This window comes from Elephas maximus, chromosome 24 (genome assembly GCF_024166365.1).
Source record: "Elephas maximus indicus isolate mEleMax1 chromosome 24, mEleMax1 primary haplotype, whole genome shotgun sequence".
Taxonomy (NCBI): domain Eukaryota; kingdom Metazoa; phylum Chordata; class Mammalia; order Proboscidea; family Elephantidae; genus Elephas; species Elephas maximus.
The window spans coordinates 33,063,997-33,091,589 of record NC_064842.1 but is presented as its reverse complement, the minus strand read 5'-3'; the positions used below and the strand labels follow the sequence as shown (position 1 = coordinate 33,091,589).

Below are 27,593 nucleotides of genomic sequence, written 5' to 3'. Positions count from 1 at the left end.
ATGGGAAGTTAAAAAAAACCCAAAAACTTAAGTCTATAAGGTTAGCCCACAGAAGGCTTTCCGTTCGTTAAGACCCCGACACAAGGGGCGGCAGTCAGGCTTCTCCGCCGGAACTTCAACCCCCGCGACGCACCGCGCGGGAAGCGGGGCCTATGGTGAGAGAAAGTTGGGGTGTTCTAAACGTGTCTTGAGAAAAAAAAAAAATCACGTACATTTTTCGCTGCCCTCACGCTGTCACACAAATCTCAGTTCCAGCAGGTCACATCGCTTTTTTTTTTAAACAGTGCGCGCCTGTCAGGCTTCGGGCACCGTAGCAGACAGGCGCGCGGCGCGAGGACCTCAGGAGCGCGGGGGCGGGGCCAGCGGCGAAGGGATGGGGCGGGGAGTAGGCCGGAAGTGCGTGTGCGGGGCGACGGGGGAGACCTGGGCCGCTGCGGCGCGCGTTCCTGGCTACTGCGTTGACATCGGCCGGCTGCAGACAGCGCTTCACCGGACGTTCCTCTTAGGGCTCGGTCAGGTGCCAGAGGCCGGCGCCTTCCGCTCCCCGGCTCGCTCTAAGGCCCTCAGTCTCCGCTCATCTCATCGTCGGCCGGGAAGACATGAGCAACAAAGAAGGTGAAGTCCTCAGCATTTACGCGTGATTTTCTCAGAGGAAGGCTCTCCAGCCTTTTTCTCGGGCTTTCAACTTCTCACCCTTGAGGGATGCCCTCTTCCCTGGGAGGCTAGGGGTGGTCGTGGTGGTGGCGGCGGCTCTGGTGCTTTCCTAGGCCGGATAGACCTTACTCAAATCCCTTATTTTCTTAAATTTTCGAGCTGTAATTTTATCCGGGTTCGGTGATTGCTCCACATTATGCCAGTTCAAGAAACCCGTCGGGAGGTCTGGGTGGGGTGAAGTTAAGGTTTGGGGGAAGAGGAAGGGCTTATTTATTTATTTTTTCTGAAAATCATCTAAGTTGAGGGTACAGTGGGTATGTTGTTTTAAAGGAAGGAAGGGATTTGCCTATATTGTTTGGTCAGCTCTTGTGATGGAAGAGCCTTATCCAACTTTTTTCTTCATCTCTGCATAAGGATCAGGTGGGATCAGGAAAAGGAAGCACGAAAATTTCCCTCATAACCAAAGACGAGAAGGGAAGGATGTTAATTCATCTTCACCTGTGATGTTGGCTTTCAAATGTAAGTTCTTTGTAAGTTGGCAAAGGGAAGAGAACTAAGATGTTGTAAAAAAAAAAAAAAAACTGTTTAGCCATGTTGTGTACCACAAAACAATCTCTAAGATGCTAAGATGTGTAGATGTGAACCTTTTAATTTTCCTGGAGGCTTTATGATGGTGTTAGGTCTGTCCTGAAAGTCTGAATTCCAAACATCTTGATTTTTTTTCCCTGGTTCTAGTTCTACAGGTAAACATTAGGTAACATCAGACTTGCCTTATAGTTAGAAAGTGTTATGTACCTGATAACATTTTCATATCTATTATACAGTGGAAACCCTGGTGGCATAGTGGTTAAGAGCTACGGCTGCTAACCAAAAGGTTGGCAGTTCGAATCCACCAGGTGCTCTTTGGAAACTCTATGAGGCAGTTCTGCACTGTCTTGTAGGGTCACTCTAAGTCAGAATTGACTTGACAACAACGAGTTATATATATACGTATATGTTTATGTGTGTATATATGCGTATGTCTGTATATGCATATACATATATGTATATGGTTACATGGTATCGTTTAATAACCAAAAACCAAACCTGTTGCTGTCGAGTCGATTCCGACTCAGAGAGACCCTATAGGACAGAGTAGACCTGCCCCATGGAATTTGCAAAGAGCACCTGGTGGATTTGAGCTGCTGACTTTTTGATTAGCAGCTGTAGCACTTAACTGCTATGCCACCAGGGTTTCCACGCATATACGTGTATATGTATACGTATACATACGTACATATGTATATGGACACACACGCACACACATCATAATCAAACTCATTGCCGTTGAGTCGATTCAGACTCATAGCTACCCTGTAGGACAGAGTAGAACTGCCCGATAGGGTTTCCAAGGATTGGCTTGTGGGTTTGAATTGCTGAGCTCTTGGTTAGCAGCCGAATGCTTAACCACTGCGCCGCCAGGGCTCCGTGTGTGTGTGTGTGTGTGTGTGTGTGTGTATGTAAATGTATTTTGTTTTTCAAGTAGATTTTTTTAATGATGGGAACTGTATCTCTGTTTTTGTCTTTGTAGCACTCTACGTAGTGGGAACTCATATTTTACACTTTCAAGGCCCTTTTTTCTACCATATTGACTTGGTCAAATTATTCTCCATTTCAAAACAAAACCGAAAAACAAAATTCTCCTTCTTCTTGTCCTCCTCTATCCACTTAAAAAAAAAAAAAACAAACCCAGTTGCTGTCGAGTGGATTCTAACTCAAGGCAGCCTCATGTATGTCAGAGTAGAGCTGTGCTCCATAGAGTTTTCAATGGCTGATTTTTTCTAAAGTAGATTACCAGGCCTTTCTTCTGGGATGCCACTGATCGGACTCAAACCTCCAACTTTTCAGTTAGCAGCTGTGGGTGTTAACCATTTATACCACTCAGGGATTCTCCTTTATCCACTACCTTATATACTGTATAGTTTCTGTGGTTTAGGAATCTGGTAGAGGCTTAGCTGGTCCTGACCTGTAATCATCTGAAGGTTTGATTGGGGCTGGAGGATCCACAGCTGTTGGCACATGAGGTCTTCTGCCAACAAACAGCTTTCTGTTCCTCTCCATGTGGACTCCTCCATAGGACTGCTTGTGTGTCCTCATCTTGGCATCTGCTTTCCCCAGAGTGAGTGACTCCAGAGAGAGAGGAAGTTGGAAACCACATCCCCCTCTATATCCTAATCCCAGTTATCATACATTGTCACTTTTGCCACATTCTGTGAGGTGAGTAAGTACAGCCTTCTGGACATTGTCAGGGACAAGAATTCTATAATCCAATAGAGGTCATTGAATGGAACAACTTGGTGAAAGTTACTCCTTATAGAAATATACATCATATAACATTAAGTGAAAAATTTATCTGCCAATGGTAAAACTCGGTTAAGGCATACCTATATTTAAAGAAAATAATTTTTTGGTTCCTAGCAGAGCCCTCTGATTTCCAGGTACTTTGGAAATATATAAGATGATTTTGTGCTCTTCATTTTTATTTAGTAAGTAATAATTGCTTTATTGTGCATAGCAGTAATATTTTTAAGTGAAATTTGTGTTTCTGCCTTCCAGCAGCCTGTATTTTAAGAAAGTTCAGATCATTTCTCGTTTTTCACTTTCTTCTTGTTAGCTTTATCAAGTATCTTTGTAAAAGTTTAATGTAAATGAAAGCTTACTTATGTGTCAGGAGATTTCGGAAAGGAGGAAAGGTTTCCATGGAAGGTCTTTAATGAGAAACACCAGCTTCTAGAAGAAATTTGATGAGATAGTATGTTTTGTTAGACGTAAACTTAAACCCAAGATTTTTTGTGTGGCGCTTCTGGATTTTTAATGTCTTACCAATTACTTTGCTATTGAAGGTGCAGAGTTAAATTAACAAAGAGTCAGCAGATAAATATTTTAGCATTGTTAATTCATGTAAGTAAAGGCATATTTTTCTCTTTTTAGCTTTTTATTTTGAAATAATTTCACACTTATAAAATTGGAAAAATGGTGCAGAGAACCTCTTTTTAGCCTTTACTTAGATTGACCAGTTTTAAACATACTACCCCTTTTGCTTTATCAGTCTTCCTATAAATTTATATATATACACACATTATTTTTTCTGAACCATTTGGGAATAAATTGCATACATTGTGCCGCTTTACCTCTTAATACTTCAGAACGTATTTTCTAGGAACAAGGATACAGTGCATGTATCACTTTCAGGAAATTTAACATTGATACAATACTTTAACCCTCAGTACATGTTTTGTCAGTTGTCCCAATGATGTTCTTTGTAGAATTTTTCGCTCTAGTCCAGTATCCAGTCCAGAATCCCATATTGCACTAAGTTTTCATGTCTCTTTAGCTTTCTTTAATATGGAGCAATTTCTCAGCCTTTCTTTGTCTTTCATGTCAGTATTGTTGAAGAATTTAAGCCTGTTATTTTATAGAATATTCCTCAACTTGGATTTGATTAATATTTTCTCATGATTAGATTCAGGTATGCATCCTGACTGGAATACTGCCTAAGTGATGATGTGTCCTTTTCCGATTATTGCAAAGGACCAGATTATGTGAGGCCTTATAAGGAGTTTGGAATTTGTTAAATGTAACGCAGAGCCATTAAAACCCATTGTCCTCGAGTCAAGTCTGACTCACAGCGACCTATAGGACAGAGTAGAACTGCCTTATAGAGTTTCCGAGGAGCACCTGGTAGATTTGAACTGCCGACCTTTTGGTTAGCAGCCATAGTTCTTAACCACTATGCCACCAGTGACCACTGTTATGTGTATTTCTTGATACATAATGGCAGAGTCATTAGAATGCTTTTTTTAAAACATATTTTTAGAATCCTAAAAACAAAAATATGTTATAAAAAAAACCATTCTGATAGCTATAGAAAGGCAAGAGTAAGTGGAAGCAGAGAAATGAGGTAAGAGGTATTTCCATGTACATAAAACGGGTCACGTAGATTAAGATGGTAGCAATGATGATGATAAGACAGATTAAGCAGTGCTTTAAATTAATTTATATTAATATTTTTATGAAAAATTACATTCCAGCAGCATCAGCATATATTTGAAAAGTAATGTGTAAAACACTTTATTCATTCCATGTTAGAGGCAACACTTAACAGGCTGTGGATTTGTTCTTCCTTTTCAAAAACTTTTTAGTTATCAGGAGGTTGCACATCATTAGTAAAGAACCAGGTTTATCTCAAAGCGTAGCATATGCTCTTAAAAAACCAAAAACCAAACCTGTTGCTGTCAAGTCAATTCTGACTCGTAAGGACCCCATAGAAAAGAGTAGAACTGCCTTGTACGGTTTCCAAGGAGCGACTGGTGGATTCGAACTGCCAACCTTTTTGGTTAGCAGCCGAGCTTTAAACCACTGCGCCACCTATTCAGCAAGCATTCATTCATTCAAGAAATATTGTCTGAACATCTACTGCCATGTTAGAATTATAAAAACGCTTTGTTCTATATTCAAATAGGAAAAAAGAGGAATGAAATAAATAAATTTTCTTGTGGTTTATAATATTCTGTTATGGGGAGCTTCTGTTCACTATCACAGTTTTCCATATTGAGGGTTAATTTATATGAAAAGTGCTGAATCATCAAAGATATTGTAGAACCTAACTGAATGAAGGCACCTTGGTGGCACAGTGGTTAAAGTGCTTGACTACTAACGGAAAGGTCAGCGGTTTGAAACTACCAGTGGCTCCTTAGGAGAAAGATGTGACAGTCTGCTTCTGTAAAGATTTATAACCTTGGAAACCCTACAGGGTTGCTATGAGTTGGAATCGACTTTATGGCAGTGGGTTTAACTGGATACAGTAGTTTGCATTCAGCCTTTTTTTCTCAGGAACTCTTACTTGCTAGTTCTCTTAGTTTAATTTTCCTTTTTCTAGATTTCTTGCATTGTGACTTGTCTCAGTTTTCAGTTGAGCTTTTCCTGATGTAACCACTTACACGCGCGTTATAATGTTTCTTACCCATTGTTTTCAGATGAACTCTGCCACAGTATTCTTTCTATTGCAGAACTGCTTAATGATTTAGTCTTCTAGTTATCACAAATCCAACTCACATAATGGTTGTAAATTTTATTTTCAATCTTTTCTTTTATCACCTTTAAAATAGTTTAGCATTTCCCACGTGTGTGGTTATGTACGCAGTGTTACTACATGGTAAGATAATGTAAATTTTAGATAATGGATTAATTAGATTGTTATTCAATATTTATTTAAAAATGGAAATAAAATTCACATACTGTAGTAATTTTAAGAAATTTATTACATATTTCTCTTAGACTAATGCTATTTCAGTAGACTACAGATTTTTTAAAAATCTCCAAAGATTCAGGACTTTGTGTGTTTCTATGCATCGTTGGCGTTTGAAGAAGAAGATTAGTGGGTACTTACTTTTAAAGGTTTAGCCATTTGGTACCATTATAGACAAGTGGAGTAATATTTGGACCTTTAATGCTTTAGTGGTACACACTGGACAGTTGAGAGCGTTGTAAATAGTAAGTGATAGAGATTGTTTGAATGTGTCATCGCTACCACATTCTACTTGTGTTATTCCTTAATAATGGCAGATGTTTACAGCCGTTGTCCTCATTTACGTTGTCATATGCATTCTTTTATATGGTTTGATAGGCTTCAGATATAGAATATGAATCCTTATGGTCATTATAATGTGTTCTCAGCATTTCAGCAGGAACTCGATGCAAGGCATGACAAATATGAAAGACTTGTGAAACTTAGTCGGGATATAACTGTTGAAAGTAAAAGGACAATTTTTCTCCTCCATAGGATTACAAGGTGAGTAAATACCTTTAAAAGTTGTTGTAGGTTGATACAGTTTATAATTTATGCTTTATACTTCAAAGGTATAAATATTCTAATTACCTGTTAGAATATTCTGTGGCTCATTTTGTGAACATTGGGATCAGGGATCAGAGGAAGTCAGTAGAAGGTATATTTTAAGAATAAACATTTTAATGAAAATAGGAAGGGAAAATTCTTACTTTCATAACAGCTACAGTTATTGTGTTGTGTTAAGATCATTCATTAAAATAAAGTTGTGAAATGATATTAAATTTTTGTGGTTTTTTAGAGTCTCTTATATTAAAGCTTTACTTAGAGGAGAGGTGTTAAAATTTTAATATTACATAAATGTTAAAAACCCAGTTAATCCTTCCCATTCATTTTCAACTCATTTCCCAATCGCTTTCTGCCTCATGGCTATTGAAATTGCCCTCATTACCTTCATATTGCTAAATCTAGTATATTTCTGCAACATTAGATAGCCACTACTAGTGAGCAGATTATTTTAATGTACTGTTTTTATCATAGTTGTGATCATATTGTAAATACAGTTTTGATTAGTAAACTGATGCAGAAAAATTATAAACTACAGAAAAATAATAGTTTATGAAGGAAACCAGCCAGTACAGTACATAATCACTTTATGTCAGTTAGCAGATTTCATGTTTTATTTACAAATCCATTTTCTTTAATATAGATTTCTCCAGCAAGCCTTGGTGGCTTATCTTTCAAGAAATTTGTCCATTTCATCTAAGTTTTTTAGTTTATTGGCATAAAGTTGTTCATGATATTACTTTTAATGTCTGTAGGATCTGTGATGATGTCTCCTCTTTCTTTCCTGTTACTGGCAAATCGTGTCTTCCTTTTTCTCTAGCTACTCTGGCTAGAGGTTTATCAATTTTATCAATCTTTAAGAACTGACTTTTGGTATCACTGATATTCTTAATTTTAATTTTTTTCATAGTTTTCTATTGTACTCTGTTCTATTTACTTTTTCTTCTGCTATCTTTGAGTTTATTTGCTCTTTTTCTAGCTTCTTGAGGTGGAAGCTAATATCAAAGAACCTAAGTGCTTAGTGCTATGAATTTCCTCTTAGTACTGCTTTAGTTGCATACCACAAATTTTGGTACATTGTGTTTTCGTTTTTATTTGGTTCAAAATACTATCTAATTTTTGTGTTGATTTCATTTTTGACCTGAGGGTTATTTGATTCCAAATATTTGGGAATTTTCCAGACACCTTTCTATTCATTTCTAATTTAATTCCATTGTGATCAGGGAACATACTTTTTATGACTGAATACTTTTAAATTTACTCAGACATGTTTTTGGTCCAGAATATGGTCTATCTAGTAAATGTTCTGTGATGATAACTCCAACCATAAAGCTGGTTCCTACATGGCATAGGTAAAATAATACCCCTGTTCTCCAACTTTACCATTTCTTCTTCTTCTTTTTTTTAAACATTTTATTGTGGTTTGGGTAAAAGTTTACAGAGCAAATTAGTTTCCCATTGAAAAATTTATATATATTTTGTGACGTTAGTTGCAGTCCCCTCAGTGTGACAGCATTCTACCCCCTTCTTCCTGGGTTCCCTGTTTTTATTTGCCCATCTTTCCTGTCCCTTCCTGTCTTCTGAACTTTGTTTTGGGGCAGATGCTGCTGTTTTGGTCTTGTATGATTGATTGTTCTGAGGAGCATGTTCCTCACAGGTGTTACTGTTCACTTTATAGGCCTGTCTATTGTTCCTCTGAAAGGTGATCCCTGGTAATGGATTTAGTTCCAGGTTTGAAGGGTATCTAAGGGTCATAGTCTCGGGAATTCTACCAGTCTCTATCAGACCAGTAAGTCTGGTCTTTTTTATGAATTTGAATTTTGTTCTACGTTTTTCTCTCATTCTGTCAAGGACCTTCTATTGTGATCCCAATCAGAGCGGTTGGTAGCGGTAGCCAGGCACCATCTAGTTCTTCTGGTCTCAGGCGAGTAGAGGCTGTAGTTTGTGTGGTCTACTAGTCCTTTGGACTAATTCTTTTCTTGAGTCTTGATTTTTTTCACTGTTCTTTGCTCCAGATGGGAAGAGACCAATAGTTAGTTGTATCTTAGATGGCTACTTGCAAGTTTCTAAGACTCCAGATATTAACTCACCAAAGTAGGATATAGAACATTGTCTTTGTGGACTGTGTTATGCTGATTGACCTAGATGTCCACTGAGACTATGGTCCTAAGCCCTCATTCCCAGTGACTCAGTCCCTCGATGGAAACAACCTAAGTGCTCATCAACGGACAAATGGATAAACAAACAATGGTACATATACACCATATGATATATACCTAGTAGTGGGATTGCTGAATCATAAGATGTCTGTATTTCTAACTTTTTAAGGAAGCAGCACGTTTCCTTAAAGGTATTTGGTTATGGGTAACAAGTTTTCGTAGCTTTGCCCTCATGTGCTCTACTACAGGCATGAATATGTTTGCAATACATACAGATACATATGTAGAAATGTCCTCTGCCAAACCTGTATATGCTCGTGGGTATACTCTCATGTGCCATCCCATACGTATTCAAGTTACATACCTACCTATGTATCCACTCGTAAATTACTGTTATTACTGTTATTGCAGGGTCATGTATGTAATAGTATTTACTGTCGTTTCCTTTTACTCTTGTGTTCCTCCCAGTGCGGTCTTTGCCTTGGTTATGTTGTACTGACGTCCACCTTATTGTGTATTGCCTTTCCCTTCACCCAAATTAATACATGTCTTCCATCTAGTTAGTGATTTTCCCTGTCTCCCCCCCATCCCTGATAACAAAGAATGTCTCTCTGTGTGTAAACCTTTTCTTGTCTTTTTGTAATATTTGTCTCATAGAATATTCGTCCTTTTGTCATTGAGTTATTTCACTCAGCATAATGTCCTGCACATTCATCAATGTTGTGAGATGTTTCACAGATTCATCATTATTCTTTAACATTGCATAGTATTCCATTGTGTGTATGTACCATAGTTTGTTCATCCATTTGTTCATCGATGAGCGCTTAGGTTGTTTCCATCTTTTTGCTTTTGTGAATAATGTTGCAATGAACATGGGTTTGCGTGTTCCATTTGTGTCACAGCTCTTATTTCTCTAAGATATATACCTAATAGTGGGATTGCTGGATCGTAACGTGTATGTATTTCTAACTTTTTAAGGAAGCACCATGCTGTTTTTCACAGTGGATTTTACAATCCCACCAGCAATGTATGTTTCTCCATCATTTCCGATACTGGCCATTCTCTCCAGGGCACTCTTTCTCTATTGAGTTTGATAATTTATTGGAATGGTCACAGAAACCTCATGGAAACAACATAACTGCAGTAACAACTTTAATAGCAGAAGTATATAAACAGAAATGAAGATATGCAAATGGTGAGGTTCAAGAGGGTTCCCAATGTGGGGCCTCAGTGTTTAAAAGGACATACACTTACATGCCAAAGGGGACCTACTTATGTTTCTCAAAAACCAGTGTTCATTTTAACCCATCAGGAAACTTTCAAACAGGAAACTCTATGATGTCACTTTGTAGGCTTGGCTATTGGTCAGTCCTCTCAGTTCTCAGCCGGGGTTCAGTCTTTTAAACTCTGCTACCACTGTCTAGGTCTGCACATTGTCTCTGCTTCTTCTGGAACTATTGCAGCTGCTGCCTCCATCACCATCGCAGGTTGAGTCAGTCTGGGAGGACCATAGTGCAGGGCCCCCATATTCAAAGGACGTCTCCTCTATTCACTCTTGAGCATCAGGAAGCCCCATCTGAGCTTCTGTGTTCTAGGGTTTTTATCAGACCAGTTAAGGTCAGGCTGGGCAGGGGTCCCCCAGTTAATCCTGGTAAAAGTTGGTTACCTGGCCAGGCTTTGGAACCAGGACCAGAAGGCCAAATTACTTTTTCTCAGTAAGCTGATTCCACATGAGACATAGGGTATATCTTTTTCCATCCTTTAGTTCTATTTGTGTTTAGTTTTAAAGTGGATTTCTTGTCTCTCTTGCTTTTATATCTCATCTGACAATCTGCTTTAAAAAATTTTTTTTTATTGTACTTTAGATGGTTTATAGAACAAACTAGGTTCTCATCAGTTAGTACACACATTGTTCTTTGACATTGGTTAACAGCCCCATGACACGTCAACACTCTGCCTTCTCAACCCTGGGCTCCCTATTACCAGCTTTCCTGTTGCCTCCTGCCTTCTAGTCCCTGCCTTAGGCCTGGCGTGCCCCTTTAGTCTTGTTTTGTTCCATGGTTCTGTTCAATCTTTAGCTGAAAGGTGAACACATTACTGAGCTGAAATGGTGTCTGGCGGCCATACTCCCAGGGTTTCTCCAGTCTTTGTCAGGCCAGCAAGTCTGGTCTTTCTTTTGAATTAGGGTTTTGTCCTACATTTTTCTCTAGCTCTGTCCGGGACCCTCTATTGTGATCTCTGTCAGAGCAGTCAGTGGTGGTAGCTGGGCATCATCTAGTTGTATTGGACTCACCGTAGTAGAGGCCATGGAAGATGTGGTCCATTAGTCCTTTGGACTGATCTTTCCTGTGTATCTTTAGTTTTCTTCATTCTTCCTTGCTCCCAAAGGGGTGAGACCAGTGGAGTATCTAGATGGCTGCTCATAGGCTTTTGAGACCCCAGATGCTACTCACCAAAGTAGAATGTAGAACATATTCTTTATAAACTATGTTATGCCAGTTGAGCTAGAAGTTCTCCGAGACCATGGTCCCCACAGCCCAGCAGTTCGGTCCCTCAGGGAGTTTGGATGTGTCTTTGGAGCTACCATGACCTTGCCTTGTATAGGTTGTGCTGGCTTCACCAGTATTGTGTACTGTCTTACCCTTCACCAGAGTTTCCACTTGTCTGTTAGGTGTTTTTCCATCCCCACCCCTCCCCTCCCTCGTAACCACCAAAGATTGTTTCTTTTTTTGTGTGGACCTGTTTATGAGTTTTTACAGTAGCGGTCTCATACAGTATTTGTCCTTTTGTGATTGACTTATTTCACTCAACATAATGCCCTCCAGGTTCATCCGTGTTATGAGATGCTTCACAGATTCATCGTTGTTCTTTATCGTTGCGTAACACACCATTGTGTGTATATACCACAGTTTATCTGCTGATGGGCATCTGGGTTGTTTCCATCTTTTTGCTATTGTGAACAATGCTGCAGTGAACATGGGTGTGCATATGTCTATTCATGTGACGACTCTTACTTCCCTAGGGTATATTCCTAGGAGTGGGACTGCTGGATCATATGGTATTTCTAGCTTTCTAAGGAAGAGCCATATCGTTTCCCAAAATTGTTATATCATTTTGCATTCCCACCAGTAGTGCATAAGAGTTCCGATCTCCCCCGCTGCCTCTCCAACATTTGTTACTTCCTGTTTTATTGATTCGTGCCAGTAATGCTGGGGTCAGATGGTATCTCATTGTGCTTTTGATTTGTATTTCTCTATTTTTTTTTTTTTTTTTTAATGGCTAGAGATTATGAGCATTTCTTCATGTGCCTGGTGGCTGCTCAGATGTCTTTGGTGAAGTGTCTGTTCGTTTCCTTTGCCCATTTTTTAATTGGATTATTTGTGTTTTTGTTGTAGAGGTGTTGGATTTTCTTGTAGATTTTAGAGATTGGACCTTTGTCTGATTTGTAATAGCCAAAATTTTTTTCCAATTCTGTAGGTACAGTTTTTACTCTTTTGGTGAAGTCTTTTGATGAGCATAAGTGTTTTAATTTTTAGAAGATCCCAGTTATCTAGCTTATCCTCTGGAGCTTGTGTCCACCCATCAGCTGAAAAGTACACATTCTTTTCCAACGCACGTGGAAAGTTCTCCATAATATACCACATCTTAGGCCACAGAGCAACCCTTAACAAAATCCAAAACATTGAGATATTGCAAAGTATCTACTCTGACCACAATGCCATCCAAATAGAAATTAACAACAGGAAGAGTAAGGAAAAAAAACCCAATTACATGGAAACTGAATAACACCATGCTTAAAAACCACTGGGTAATAGAAGAAATCAGAGATGGAATCAAAAAATTCCTCGAATCAAACAAGAATGAAAACACATCATACCAAAACCTTTGGGACACATGAAAGGTAGTCTTAAGAGGTCAATTTATAGCAATAGATGCACACATCAAAAAAGAAGAAAGGGACAAAATCAAAACATTAGCTACACAACTAGAACAAATAGAGAACAACAAAAGAAACCCACAGCCACTAGAAGAAAGGAAATAATAAAGATCAAAGCAGAAATAAATGCAACTGAGAACAGAAACACAAGAGAAAGAATCAACAAAGCCAAAAGTTGGTTCTTTGAAAGGATCAACAAAATCGACAAACGACTGGCCAAACTGACAAAAGAAAAACAAGAGAGGATGTAAATAACCCAAATAAAAAATGAAATGGGGGACATTACAACAGACCCAACTGAAATAAAAAGGATCATAACAGAGTATTATGAAAAACAATACTCCAACACATTTGAAAACCTAGAGGAAATGGGCAAATTTCTAGAGACACACTACCTACCCAAACTAACACAAAATGATGTTGGAAATCTGAACAGACCCATAGGAAGAGAAGAGATTGAAAAGGTAATAATAATAATAAAAAACTTCCGGTAAAAAAAAGCCCTGGTCCACTTGGCTTTACTGGAGAATTCTACCAAACATTCAGAGAAGAGCTTACACCAGTACTACTCAAACTATTTGAGAACATAGAAAAGGAAGCGATATTGCCAAATTCGTTCTGTGAAGCCAGCATAACCCTGATACCAAAACCAGGCAAAGGCATCACAAAAGAAAATTACAGACTGGTATTTCTCATGAATATAGGTGCAAAAATTCTCAACAACGTTTCAGCCAATAGAATTCAGCATCATATCAAAAAAATAATACACCATGACCAAGTAGGATTCATACCAGGTATCCAAGGATGGTTCAACATTAGAAAATCAATCAATGCAATCCACCACATAAATGAAAGAAAAGAATCACACGATCATCTCAACTGATGCAGAAAAGGCATATGACAAAGTCCAGCACCCATTCCTGATAAAAAAAACTCTCAATAAAATAGGTATTGAAGGAAAGTTTTTTTAACATAATAAAGGGCATACATGCAAAACCAACGGCCAACATTATTCCTAATGGAGAGAGGCTGAGAACATTTCCCTTGAGAGCAGGAACAAGGCAAGGATGCCCTTTATCACCACTCTTATTTAACATCGTGTTGGAAGTCCTAGCTAGAGCAATAAGGCAAGAAACAGAAATAAAAGGCATCCAAATTAGTAATGAAGAAGTTAAACTCATCCTATTTGCAGATGATATGTTACTATACACAGAGAACCCAAAAGACTCCATGGGAAAACTACTGGAACTAATAGATTCAGCAGAGTAGCATGATACAAGATAAACATACAAAAATTGGGTGGATCCCTATATACCAGCAAAGAGAATGATGAAAAGGAAACGAGGAAAACAATACCATTTATAATAGTCTGCTTTTTAATGGGAATGTTTAGATCATTTACATTCAGTGTGATTACTGATAGGTTGGATTAACTCCAAGATCCATTTCCCTCTTGTTTTGCTTTATTTTGGATTAAGTATTTTTTATGATTCCCTTTTATTTACTTATTAGCTATACTTGTGTTTGTAGTGGTTGTTTTATGGTTTATATGTGGTTTATGGTTTAGGTATATATCTTATGACAGTTGACCACCGATTAATATTACAGGTGGTCCTCACTTTGCTCCATACTATGTTAATGAAACTCCTGCATATCGAACCATGTCTTTGTTTGCATGGTTCTGTGGTAACAGTTCACAAACCCAGGTCACAGTTGCGACGTGTACAAGTTTCACTTAACACAGTACTTTGCAAAGTAAGGGCTTCTTGCATATCACTTTGTGTGTAGTATATAAGAACCTTAAATAGTATAGTTTCCTTTTCATTTCCCCTCAATCACTGTGGCCTTTTAGCTACTGTTGAATAGTAGCACATAATAAGCCTACTACTACATTTGTTATAAATCCAACAATAAATTATTGTTTTCATTTTAAACAATATGGTTTAAAACATAAGGAAAAAATTATATTTAGCCACGTATTTACTATTTCTAGTGTTCTTCATTTCTTTCTGTAGATCCACATTTTCATCTGGTATCATTTTCCTTTTGCTTAAAGAACTTTATTTAATAACTTTTTATATTGTCAGTCTGCTGGTGGTGAGTCAACTATTTCCAGTTCTATGTGAGCCATGGATCAAGGAGCCCTGGTGAAGCCCTCAGCTGCTAACCGAACAGTTGGCGATTTGAACTTACCACTGCAACGTGGGAGAAAGATATGGTAGCCTGCTTCTGTAAAGACACACAGACTTGGAAACTCTATGGGCAGTTCTACTCTGTCCTATAGAGGGCTGCTGTGAGTCGGAATCGAGTTGATGGCAGTGAGTTCAGGTGTTTTTTTTTTTTTTTTGCTTTTACTTTTGTGAGTTACAGGCATTGCTCTGCCTGCTAACTTTGGGCAGTTCTTTTTCCATCTTGGGGTTTTTCTTACATGACTGCACTGATCAGTACTCAGCTGAAGCCTTGAATGGGAGAGACCTTCTGCAGATCTCTGGAGCTCTTTCTGTTTGTGCAGCTCTCTCTTTGTTACTCTGCCCAGTGAATTTTAGCCACTTTTACCTCGAACTCCCAAATCATTATCTACTCAAGGAGACTTTTCTGCTCCACCTAAGTGCCCTTTTCCTGTACTGCCACTTGGAAACTTTCTCCAGGTAATAAGATGAGCAATCTTAAGGCTCATATCATTATTTCTCTTCTCTGAGGGTTCTATCTGCCATGCTGCCTGTTGTCAAATATCTGAAAACCATTGTTTGTTTTTAAATTTATTTTGTTGTTGAGAACATACACAGGAAAACATGCACCAATTTAGCTGTTTCCACATGTACAATTGAGTGACATTGATTACATTCTTTAAGTTAATGCAGCCATTCTCACCCTCATCTGAGCTGTTCTTCCTCCATTAACATAAATTCACTGCCCCCCAAGGTTCATGTCTAACCTTTTGAGTTGCTGTTGTCACTTTGATCCCATATAGATCTTTTTTTTTTTAATAGTTTTTATTGAGCTTTGAACATTTACAAATCAAGTCAGTCTGTCACATAGAAGCTTATATACACACCTTACTCCACACTCCCACCCACTCTCCCCCTAATGAGTCAGCCCTTCCATTCTCTCCCTTCATGACAATTTTGCCAGCGTCCAACCCTTTCCACCCTCCTATCTCCCCTCCAGACAGGAGATGCCAACACAGTCACAAGTGTCCACCTGATACAAGTAGCTCACTCTTCATCAGCGTCTCTCTCCAACCCATTGTCCAGTCCCTTCCATGTCTGATGAGTTGTCTTCGGGAATGGTTCCTGTCCTGGGCCAACAGAAGGTTTGGGGACCATGACCGCCAGGATTCCTCTAGTCTCAGTCAGACCATTAAGTCTGGTCTTCTTATGAGAATATGGGGTCTGCATCCCACTGTTCTCCTGCTCCCTCCGGGGTTCTCTGTTGTACTCCCTGTCAGAGCAGTCATTGGTTGTGGCCGGGCACCATCTAGTTCTTCTGGTCTCAGGATGATGTAAGTCTCCAGTTCATGTAGCCCTTTCTGTCTCTTGGGCTCATAGTTATCGTGTGACCTTGGTGTTCTTCATTCTCCTTTGGTCCAGGTGGGTTGAGACCAATTGATGCATCTTAGATGGCCGCTTGTTAGCATTTAAGACCCCAGACGCCACATTTCAAAGTGGGATGCAGAATGTTTTCGTAGTAGTAGTATTTTGCCAATTGACTTAGAAGTCCCCTTAAGCCATAGTCCCTAAACCCCCGCCCTTGCTCCGCTGACCTTTGAAGCATTCAGTTTATCCCAGAAACTTCTTTGCTTTTGGTCCAGTCCAGTTGAGCTGACCTTCCGTGTATTGACTATTGTCCTTCCCTTCATCTAAAGTAGTTCTTATCTACTAACTAATCAGTAAAGAACCCTCTCCCACCCTCCCTCCCTGCCCCCTCCTAACCACAAAAGTATGTGTTCTTCTCAGTTTATACTATTTCTCAAGATCTTATAATAGTGGTCTTATACAATATTTGTCCTTTTGCCTCTGACTAATTTCACTCAGCATAATGCCTTCCAGGTTCCTCCATGTTATGAAATAGATTTGTCACTATTCTTTATTGATGCGTAGTATTCCATTGTGTGAATATACCACAATTTATTTAACCCCATTCATCCTTTGATGGACACCTTGGTTGCTTCCAGCGTTTTTGCTATTGTAAACAGAGCTGCAATAAACATGGGTGTGCATATATCTGTTCATGTGAGGGCTCTTATTTCTCTAGGGTATATTCCGAGGAGTGGGATTTCTGGGTTGTATGGTAGTTCTATTTCTAACTTTTTAAGAAAACGCCAGATAGATTTCCAAAGTGGTTGTGCCATTTTACATTCCCACCAGCAGTGTATAAGAGTTCCAGTCTCTCCGCAGCCTCTCCAACGTTTATTATTTTGTGTTTTTTGGATTAATGCCAGCCTTGTTGGAGTGAGATGGGATTTCATTGTAGTTTTAATTTGCATTTCTCTAATGGCTAATGATTGAGAGCATTTTCTCATGTATGTGTTAGCTGCCTGAATATCTTCTTTAGTGAAGTGCGTGTTCATATCCTTTGCCCACTTTTTGATTGGGTTGTTTGTCTTTTTGTGGTTGAGTTTTAACAGAATCATATAGATTTTAGAGATCAGGCGCTGGTCGGAGATGTCATAGCTGAAAATTCTTTCCCAATCTGTGGGTGGTCTTTTTACTCTGGTGAAGTCTTTAGATGAGCATAGGTGTTTGATTTTTAGGAGTTCCCAGTTATCTGGTTTCTCTTCATCATTTTTGGTAATGTTTTGTATTCTGTTTATGCCTTGTATTAGGGCTCCTAATGTCCCTATTTTTTCTTCCATGATCTTTAACATTTTAGTCTTTATGTTTAGGTCTTTGATCCACTTGGAGTTAGTTTTTGTGCTTCGAGTGAGGTATGGGTCCTGTTTCATTTTTTTGCAAATGGATATCCAGTTATGCCAGCACCATTTGTTAAAAAGGCTATCTTTTCCCCAATTAACTGACACTGGACCTTTGTCAAATATCAGCTGCTCATATGTGGATGGATTTATATCTGGGTTCTCAATTCTGTTCCATTGGTCTATGTGTGATCCCATATAGATCTTAAAAGAGCATAATGCTAGAAGGAGACATTTTTTTCTAGTAAGCTAAACTATTGTTGGTTTAAAGAAGACTTCAGGGGATATTTTTGGTTTAATTAGTACAATAGTTTCAGGGGCTCATCTAGCCACCATGGCTCCAGAAAGTCTGTAGTCCACGAGAATTTGAAATTCTGTATTTCCCCCTTTTGATCAGGATTCTTCTATAGAATCTTTGATCAGAATGTTCGGTAATGGTAGTCGATCAGCATACAATTCTAGTCTCATAGCAAAGGAGGTAGTTGTTCATGGAAGCAATTAGCTGCACATTCCATTTCCTCCTCCTATTCCTGACTGTCCTTCTTTCTCTGTTGCTCGAGGTGAATAGAGACCATTTGTAATGCCTTGCAGGGCCCTTGCAAGCTTTTAAGACCCCAGGCACTATGCAGTGAACTAGGAGGTAGAACAGAGGCACTACACATGTTATTAGGCCAGTTAACTGGGATGTCCCATGAAACTATGATCCTAAACCTCCAAACCAGGGAACCAAATTCTGTGATGCTTTTGGTTGTACATAAGCAGCCTCAACAGCTACTTTTTTTTTGGTCATTGTAAATATATCTGTCACACATTTGCCAATTCAGCTTTTTACAGGTATGCAACTTATGACCTCAGTTATAGTAATTGGTGGTTCAACCCTACCCTTAATCAGTGTAATTTTTCTATCACCATTAATCTCCCTTTTCCCATCCCTCCTATGTCTGGGAACCACTAATAAAGTGTGGTCTCTGTACGTTTACCTTTTCTTGTCTTTTTATATAAGTGAGGTCATACAATGTTTGTCCTTTTGTGATTGACTTATTTCACTCAGCATAATGTCTTTAAGCTGTATGAATATTGTAGCATGTATCAAGACTTTGTTTCCTCTACTAGCTGAGTAGTAGTCCGTTGTATGTATTTACCACATTTTGTTTATCCATTCCTCTGTTGATGGGCATTTAGGTTGTTTCCACCTTTGGCTATTGTGACTAGTGCTGCAGTGAACACTGGTGTATAAGCCTCTGTTTGAGTCTCTGCTTTTGAGTCTTTTGGTACATACCTAGAAGTGGATTGCTGGGTCATATGGTAGTTCTGCCTCTAGCCCTGGGGCTGTAGTGGTTAAGTGCTATGGCTGCTAACCAAAAGGTTGGCAGTTCAAAGCTACCAGCTGCTCCTTGGAAACTCCGCAGTTCTCTGTCGTCTCTGTTGATAGGGTCGCTATGAGTTGGAATCGACTTGACGGCAACAGATTTTTATGGTAGTTCTAGTTTTAGTTTTTTGAGGAACAGCCACAGTGTTTTTGCACAATGGCTGTACCATTTTGCATTCTTGCCAGCAATGGGTAAGGGTTCTAATTTCTCCACATCCTGGCCAACATTTATTATTGTATAATTTTTTTATCTTAGCCGTCCTAGTAGGAATAAATTGGTATCTCATTGTGGTGTTTTGATTTCCATCTCTTTGATGGCTATGACGCCGAGCATATTTTCATGTGTTTGGTGGCTGTTTAAATGCCCTCTTTGGTGAAATATTTATTCAGATTCTTTGCCCATTTTATGATTGGGTTGTCTTTTTTTATGTTTAGTTTCCAAAGTTTTTTATGTATCCTGGGTATTAGGTTCTTGTTGGATATATGGTTTCCGAAGATACTTTCCTAGACGGTAGTATGTCTTTTTTACTTTTTTGGTAAAGTCTTTTGGTGAACAAAAGTTTTTAGTTTTCATGAGGTCTCATTTATTTATTTTGTCTTTTGCATTTGTTATTTTATTAGATAATCTATTGTTAAAACCAAGGCCCAACAGTGTTGCCCTGCATTTTCTTCTAAGAAGTTTGTGGTTTTGGTGTGCACATTTAGGTCTGTATCTATTTTGTATTTGTTTTGTGTATGGTGTGAGGCATGGACCCTGTTTCATTTTTTGTATGCGGAAGTTCAGTTTTCATAGCACTGTTTATTGGTGGCTCTTCTTCCCCCATCAAATGGAGTAAGCACTCATGTCAACAATTCATTAACCATAGATGTGTGGGTTTATTTCAGGACTCTCAGTTCTGTTCCATTGGTCTATGTGTCTTTTGTTAAACCAGCACTAGGCTGTTTTGATTAGTGTAGCTATATGTTTTAAAATCAGGAAGTATGAGCTCTACCTTGTTCTTCTCTTTCAACATTGCCTTAGCTGTTTGGGGCCTCTTGCCATTCGACGTAAATTTGAGCATTGGCTTTTCTGTTTCTGTAGTGAAGAAATTTTGATAGGGATTGTGTTGAATCTATAAATCACTTTGGGTAGTATTGACATCTTAACAATATAACATTTTCTAACACAAGAACACAGACATCTTTCCATTTATTTAAGTCTTCTTTAATCTCTTTCAGGAGCGTTTTATAATTGTCATTGTGTAAGACCTTCCTGTCTCTGGTTGGATTTATTCCTACGTATTTTATTCCCTTAGATACTATCGTAAATGGAGTTGTTTCTCTAATTTCTCTGTCACATTTCTTGTTGCCGGTATATAGAAACCCAGCTGATTTTCGTTTGTTGACATTATACTCTGCAACTTTGCTAAATTCGTCTGTCAGCAGAGTTTTTTGCAGACTCTGATATTTTCTGTACGCAAGATCATCTCGTCCATGAATGGAGATAATTTTACTTCTTCTTTTCCAATCAGGATATCTTTTCTTTCTTTTTCTTGTCTTATTGCTCTGGCTAGGATTTGTAATACAGTATTGAATGGAAGTGCTGAGAGTGGTCACCCTTTTCTTGTTACTGATGGCAAGGGAGAAGCTCTCAATCTTTCTTCATGAAGTATGTTGGCTTTTCTTAAATGCCTTGAATCATATTGAGGAATTTCCCCTTCATTCCAGTCTTCTTTAGGGGTTTCATCAAGAAAGGGTGTTTGATTTTATGAAATGCTTTTCTGGTATCTATAGAGATGCTCATGTGGTTCTTTTCCTTTGTTCTGTTGACGTGGTGTTTAATGTTAATTGATTTTGTAATGTTGAACCATCCCTACATTCCTGGAATAGATGTCACTTGGTCATGGTGTGTGACCCTTAATATGCTCTTGGATTTTGTTCACTAGTATTTTGTCAAGGGTTTTTGCATCTATGTTCATAAGAGATACTGATCTGTAGTTTTCTTTTTCTCGTTTCGGTATTGGTTATGTTTACTTCATAGAATGAATTAGGAAATATTCCTTTGTTCTCCATCTTTTGGGAGACTTTAAATACTACTGGTGTCAGTTCTACTGTCAGTATTTGGTAGAATTCCCCAGTAAAGCCATCTGGTCCAAGACTTTTTTGTTGGGGAGTTTTTGGTTACTGATTAGGTCTCTTCAGTTGTTCTGAGTTTGTTGAGACTTTCTATTTCCTCTAGGGTCCTTTTGGATAGGTTATGCTTCCAAGAATTGGTCCATTTCATCTAGGTTATCTGGTTTGTTGCCATACAGTTGTTCATAATATTCTGTCATAATTCTCTTTATTTCTATTGGGTCAGTGGTCACGTCCTCTCTTTCATTTTTTATTTTGGTTATTTGCATCTTTTCTTTGTCATGCTAGCTAAAGGTTTTTCAATTTCATTGACCTTTTCAAAGAGCCATTTCTGGTTTTATTGATGAAAACGAATTTTTTTTTTTTTTACAGTCCTTTTTTTATAATTGTTTAAGGCAGGAAGATAAATCCATGCCGTGTTACGGCATCCTGACTGAAAGCAGAAGTTTCTGGATGTCATATTTATGCACATATTTTTTCCTATAGTTGTGATCATGCTACACTTACAATTTTGTGTATGTCTTTTTTAACTTAGTACTGTTACTATGTTACAGCATTTTCCATGTTTTTACATGCTCTTGATAAATATAATTTTAGTTTTGAGTATGCAAATACATATAATATTTATTTAGTTCAATTTTTATTTATATGTTGATTATTTCAGTTTTATAACTGTCATAGCATCTGTTCTGAAAACTCCCAATATCTTAATTGCAGTGCTCCTGATATGGAAGAAATATTGACTGAATCAGAAATTAAGTTGGATGGTGTCAGACAGAAGATATTGCAGGTAGCCCAAGAGCTATCAGGAGAAGACATGCATCAATTCCATCGAGCCATTACTATAGGTAAGGCTGGGTTTGCTTCACTGGTAACATTTTTTAAATAGTGTGGTATACAGTCTATGTGTTGGTTGCATGAATTTTTATTTACACTTGGGGAAATAATATATAGCCTATTAGATTTTAAAAATTGGTATAAAGGCAATCCAAAATATTTAATTGGCTTTATAAGTGTGTAGTAATATTCATTGTTCAATTTTAATAAAGTACTTGAGAAAACTGATTTAATAGACTGAATTTTATTCTTGTATGGGTAGGGTGCATTCAGACAAGTTGCATCTTGCAGGTGACTCTAAGTTTCATTTTCAGTAGGTTCATGAAAGACTGTCTGTCAGTTAGTCAGGTGGACCCAAACATCTCATAGTATCACTCCATATTTGGGGATTTGGGGATAGTACTGTATTTTATATATTCATTTAAAAAGGCTCAGTCTGTACTCTTATGTTTATGAGCATCACTTGTTTTCAAATTTATTAAATAATTGTTTAAAGCACTTGGTTATTTCTTCATCCTTTTCTTAACATGAGCTACACTGACAGGAAAGATATTAAATTATTCAGACTTCTAAGATTTGCAGAAAGACAGAATCAAAGCTTGATTCATACTTAGGAAATATGTGAAAGTTCTATGTTCATTTCTATCAAATAGCTAATTCTACTGAGCTTAAGTTGGTTCAGCACTGGGAAATGGGTTCATCTGGTATTTGTTCAATATATATGTCCAATTTTATTCTAAACATAATTTCAGCAGTGTTATTTTTCAGAAATACCAAACTGTAGTATGGTAAAATGTCTTTTAATATCAGTAAGAGAAAGTGTCTGCATAGTTCAGTTAAAGCTGGGGATGTGTTATTGGAAACCAAAGTGATAAGGAGTCTGTAAGGAGTCATTGTAGCATATTCCCAAAGAAGATACTTTCTCACCATCATAATTTATTATCTATTGTCAGGGGTTTATTTGATTTTTAAAGAATAACATGCACTATAAAAATTATTTAATAAATTCAGTTTGTGTTGTCAGATGTCACAACCTCAAATATGACAAATTTGGCAGAGGTGGAAGAGAAGGTCAGTGTATTGTTGGGAAGAAAGGCCAGATGAAAGCTAAAGCAATTAATCCTCTAGCTAAAACATAAGAGAATATTTTCATGACCTTGTGGTGGGAAAGATTACTTTAAAAGGGCACAAAAAAAGCATTCGCTGTTAAAGAAAAAATGACTAATTGACCTTCTTTAAAATTAAATTCTGTTCATCAAAAGACATCGTTGAGAAAGGAATAGGCAAGCTGAATTCTGAGAAAAGAAAAAGACATTTAAATACCCGTATTGGATAAAAGACTCATATCCAGAATATGTAAAGAACACATACACATCAACAAGAAGATAAGTAATTTTAAAAATGGGCAAAAAACTTGAAGAAGAACCTCAACAAAAGAGGATATCCAAATGACCGATAAGCATGTATGTGAAAAGGTGCTCAGCATCATTATTCACTTCTGTTGTTAGTTGCCGTTGAGTTTATTCCGACTGACAGTGAGCCTATGTGTACAAAATAGAACTGCTCCATAGGATTTTCAGAGCCGTGAGCTTTCAGAGGTAAATCTCCAGGGCTGTCTCCCAAGGCACCTCTGGGGAAGTTCAGACAGCCAGCTTTTTGGCTAGAAATTTAGAGCTTAACCATTTGTGCCACCCAGAGTAATGCTGAGTAAAATTGCAATGAGATACCATTTATACCCACCAGCGTGGCTAAATTATAAGGGCTAACAATATTATTTTAATAAACTACTTGGCTTTATATACTTCAGTTAAACATGTGCCTGCCCTATGGCCTAAAAAAAAAAAAAAATTTTTTTTTTCCTAGCAATTCCATTTTCAGGTATCTACCTGAAAGAAGTGAGCCCACTAAAAGACATGTACAGGAAAGCTTGTAGCAGCTAGAGTTATAATATTTTAAACCTAAAAAATACCCAAATGTCCATCAACAAGAGAATAGATAAATTGTGGTATAGTTGTATAGCTTGCTGGCACACAACAAAAACAACATAGTTGTACAATAGAATATCATATAGCAGTAAATGAACATATACAGCAGCAAATTGAATCTCACACATTATGCTGGGTGGAATAAGCAGACATGGAAGAGTATGTATTGATGTGAAGTTCAAGAACAGGCAAAACTTACCTAGAGAAATAAAAGGTAGGATAGCAGTTACCTAAGGTTGGAGGCTGGGGCCGAGGTTATTGATTGGGAAGACGCATGAGGGAACCTTCTGGGATGGTAGGAGTATTTCATATTTATATTTTAGTCTGGGCGGAGCTACATATAAAAATTAATTGAACTGTATACTCATCTATCAGTCATACTGTGCTTGCTTGCGTATTGCTGTGATGCTATGCCACCATTATTTTAAATACCAGCAGGGTCACCCGTGGTGGACAGGTTTCAGCGGAACTTCCAGACTAAGACAAGGAAGAAGGACATGGTGATCTAAAAAAATTGGCCAGTGAAAAGCTTATGAATAGCAGCAGAACATTGTCTGATATGCTGCCAGGAGATGAGCCCCTCAAGTTGGAAGGCACTCAGAATATGACTGGGGAGGAGCTACCTCCTCAAAGTAGAGTCGACCTTAATGACATGGATGGAGTCAAGCTTTCCAAACCTTCATTTGCTGATGTGGCACAACTCAAAATGAGAGGAAACAGCTGTAAACATCCATTAATAATAGGAACATGGAATGTATGAAGTATGAATCTAGGAAAATTGGAAATAGTCAAAAATGAAAAGGAACGCTTGAAGATAAATATCCTAGGCATCAGTAAGATGAAATGGACTGGTTTTGGCCATTTCAAATTGGACAATTATATGGTCTGCTATGCTAGGAATGACAAATTGAAGAGGAATGGTGTCACATTCATCAAAAAGAACATTTCAAGATCTATCCTGAAGTACAGCGCTGTCAGTGATAGGATAATAACCATACACCTACAGGGAACACCAGTTAATATGACTATTATTCAAATTTACACACCAACCATTAATGCCAAAGATGAGGAAAATGAAGATTTTTACCAACTTCTGCGATCTGAAGTTGATCAAATATGCAATCAAGATTGTATTGATAGTTACTGATGATTCGAATTGGAAAGTTTGAAACAAAGAAGTAGGATTAGTAGTTGGAAATTACGGCCTTGGTAATAGAAACAATGCCGGAGATTGCATGATAGAATTTTGCAAGACCAACAATTTTTTCATTGCAAATACCATTTTTCAGCAACATAAACGACGACTATATCTGTGGAGCTTGCCAAATGAAGTATGCAGGGATCAAGTCAACTATATCTGTGGAAAGAGACAATGAGAAACTCAATATCATCAATCAGAACAAGGCCTGGGGCCAGCTGTGGAACAGACCATCAATTTCTCCTGTGCAAATTCAAGTTGAAACTGAAGAAAATTAGAACAAGTCCACGAGAGCCAAAGTACAACCTTGAGTATATCCCACCTGAATTTAGAGAGCATCTCAAGAACAGGTTTGATATAATGAACACTAATGACCGAAGACCAGATGAATTGTAGGATGACATCAAAGACATCATACATGAAGAAAGCAAAAGGTCGTTAAAAAGACAGGAAAGAAAGAAAAGTCTAAAATGAACATCAGAAGAGACTTTGAAACTTGCTCTTGAACGTCGAGTAGCTAAAGTGAAAGGAAGAAATGATGAAGTAAAAGGTTGAACGGAAGATTTCAAAGGGTGGCTTGAGAAGACAAAGTAAAGTAATATAATCAAATGTGCAAAGACCTGGAGTTGAAAAACCAAAAGGTAAGAAGATGCTTGGCATTTCTCAAGCTGAAAGAACAGAAAAAAAAAAAAAATTCAAGCCTCGAGTTGAGATATTTTAGGATTTTATGAGCAAAACCGTGGTGGCGTAGTGGTTAAGTGCTACGGCTGCTAACGAAAGGATTGGCAGTTCAAATCCACCGGGTGCTCCTTGGAAACTATGGGGCAGTTCTACGCTGTCCTGTAAGGTTGCTATGAGTTGGAATCAACTCGACGGCAATGGGTTTGGTTTGGTTTTGACGGGCAAAATATTGAACGATGCAGGGACCATCAAAACAAGACGGAAAGAATACACAGTCACTGTACCAAAAAGAATTGGTAGACGTTCCACCATTTCAGAAGGTAGCACATGATGAGGAACAGATAGTACTGAAGGAAGAAGTCCAAGCTGTGCTGGAGGCATTGGCAGAAGACAAGGCTCCAGGAATTGTCGAAATACCAATTGAGATATTTCAACAAACGGATACAACACTGGAAGCACTCACTCATCCGTGCCAGGAAATTTGGAAGACAGCTACCTGGCCAGCTGACCGGAAGAGATCCACAATTCTGCTCATTCCAAAGAAAGATGATCCAGCAAAATGCAGAAATTATTGAACATCATTAATATCACACAGAAGTAAAATTTGCTGAATATAATTCAGAAGCCGTTGCAGCAGTACGTCGACAGGGAACTGCCAGAAATTCCATCCAGATTCAAATATGGAGTAAGGGATATTATTCCTGATGTCAGATGGATCTTGACTGAAAGCAGAGAATACCCAAAAGAGGTGTACCTATATTTTATGGACCCTACAAGGCATTCAGCTGTGTGAATCATGACAAATTATGGATAACGCTGTGAAGAATGGGAATTCCAGAACACTCAGTTGTGCTCGTGCAGAACCTGTACATAGACCAAGAGGTAGTCGTTCGAATAGGACAAGAGGATACTGCATAGTTTAAAATCAGGAAAGGTGTAAATCAGGGTTGTATGCTTTCACCCATATGTACTCAATCTTATGCTGAGCAAATAATCCAAGAAGCTGGACTATATGAAGAAGAACATTGCATCAGGATTGGAGGAAGCCTTATCAACAACCTGCTATATGCAGATGACACAACCTTGCTTGCTGAAAACGAAGAGAACTTGAAGCATTTACTGATGAAGATCAAAGACTACAGCCTTCAGTATGGATTAGATCTCAACATAAAGAAAATAAAAACCCTCACAACTGGACCACTAAGGAACGTCATGATAAATGGAGAAAATACTAAAGTTGTCAAGGATTTTATTTTACTTGGGTCCACAGTCAACGCCCATAGAAGCAGCAGTCAAGAAATCAAACAACGTATTGCATTGGGCAAATCTGCTGCAAAAGACTCTTTAAAGTGTCAAAAAGCAAAGATGTCACTGTGAGGACTAAGGTGCCCCTGACTGTGATATTTTCCTTTACCTCAATATGCATGTGAAAGCTGGACGATGAATAGACTGAAGAAGAATTGATGCCATTGAATTATAGTGTTGGTGAAGAGTGTCAAATATACCATGTACTGCCCGAGAAGGAACAAATCTGTTTGAAGTGCAGCCAGAATATTCTTTAGAAGCGAGGATGGTAAGTCTTCATCTCACATACTGTGGACATGTTATCAGGATGGAGAAGCACATCTTGCTTGGTAATGTAGAGAGTCAGAGGAAAACCTTCAATGAAATGGGTTGACACGGTGACTTCAACAACGGGCTCAAACATAGCAAAGATTGTGAGGATGGTACAGGACTGGACAGTGTTTCTTTCTGTTGTAATAGGCTTGCTGTGAGTTGGAACCAACTTGATGGCACCTAACAAGAACACTTATGATTTAGTGTATGTGAGTTATAATTCAGTTTTTTTAACAGAAGCC

At 38.2% G+C, this 27,593-nt stretch overlaps 1 protein-coding gene across 2 annotated transcripts in view; it reads left to right on the top strand.

The window, feature by feature from the left end:
- The first annotated feature begins 395 nt into the window (after nt 1-395).
- Nucleotides 396-27,593, top strand: part of TSNAX (translin associated factor X) — a 51,899-nt gene continuing 24,701 nt past the window's right edge. Inside the window, exons 1-4 of one of the 2 annotated variants that reach the window (XM_049868323.1) lie at nt 396-615; nt 1,075-1,173; nt 6,370-6,484; nt 21,751-21,881. In XM_049868323.1, coding sequence (XP_049724280.1) covers nt 600-615; nt 1,075-1,173; nt 6,370-6,484; nt 21,751-21,881 — 361 coding nt within the window. In that variant the 5' untranslated portion in view covers nt 396-599. Of the gene's footprint in view, nt 616-1,068; nt 1,174-6,369; nt 6,485-21,750; nt 21,882-27,593 lie in introns of both variants that reach the window. The other variant, XM_049868322.1, reaches the window with a different exon arrangement.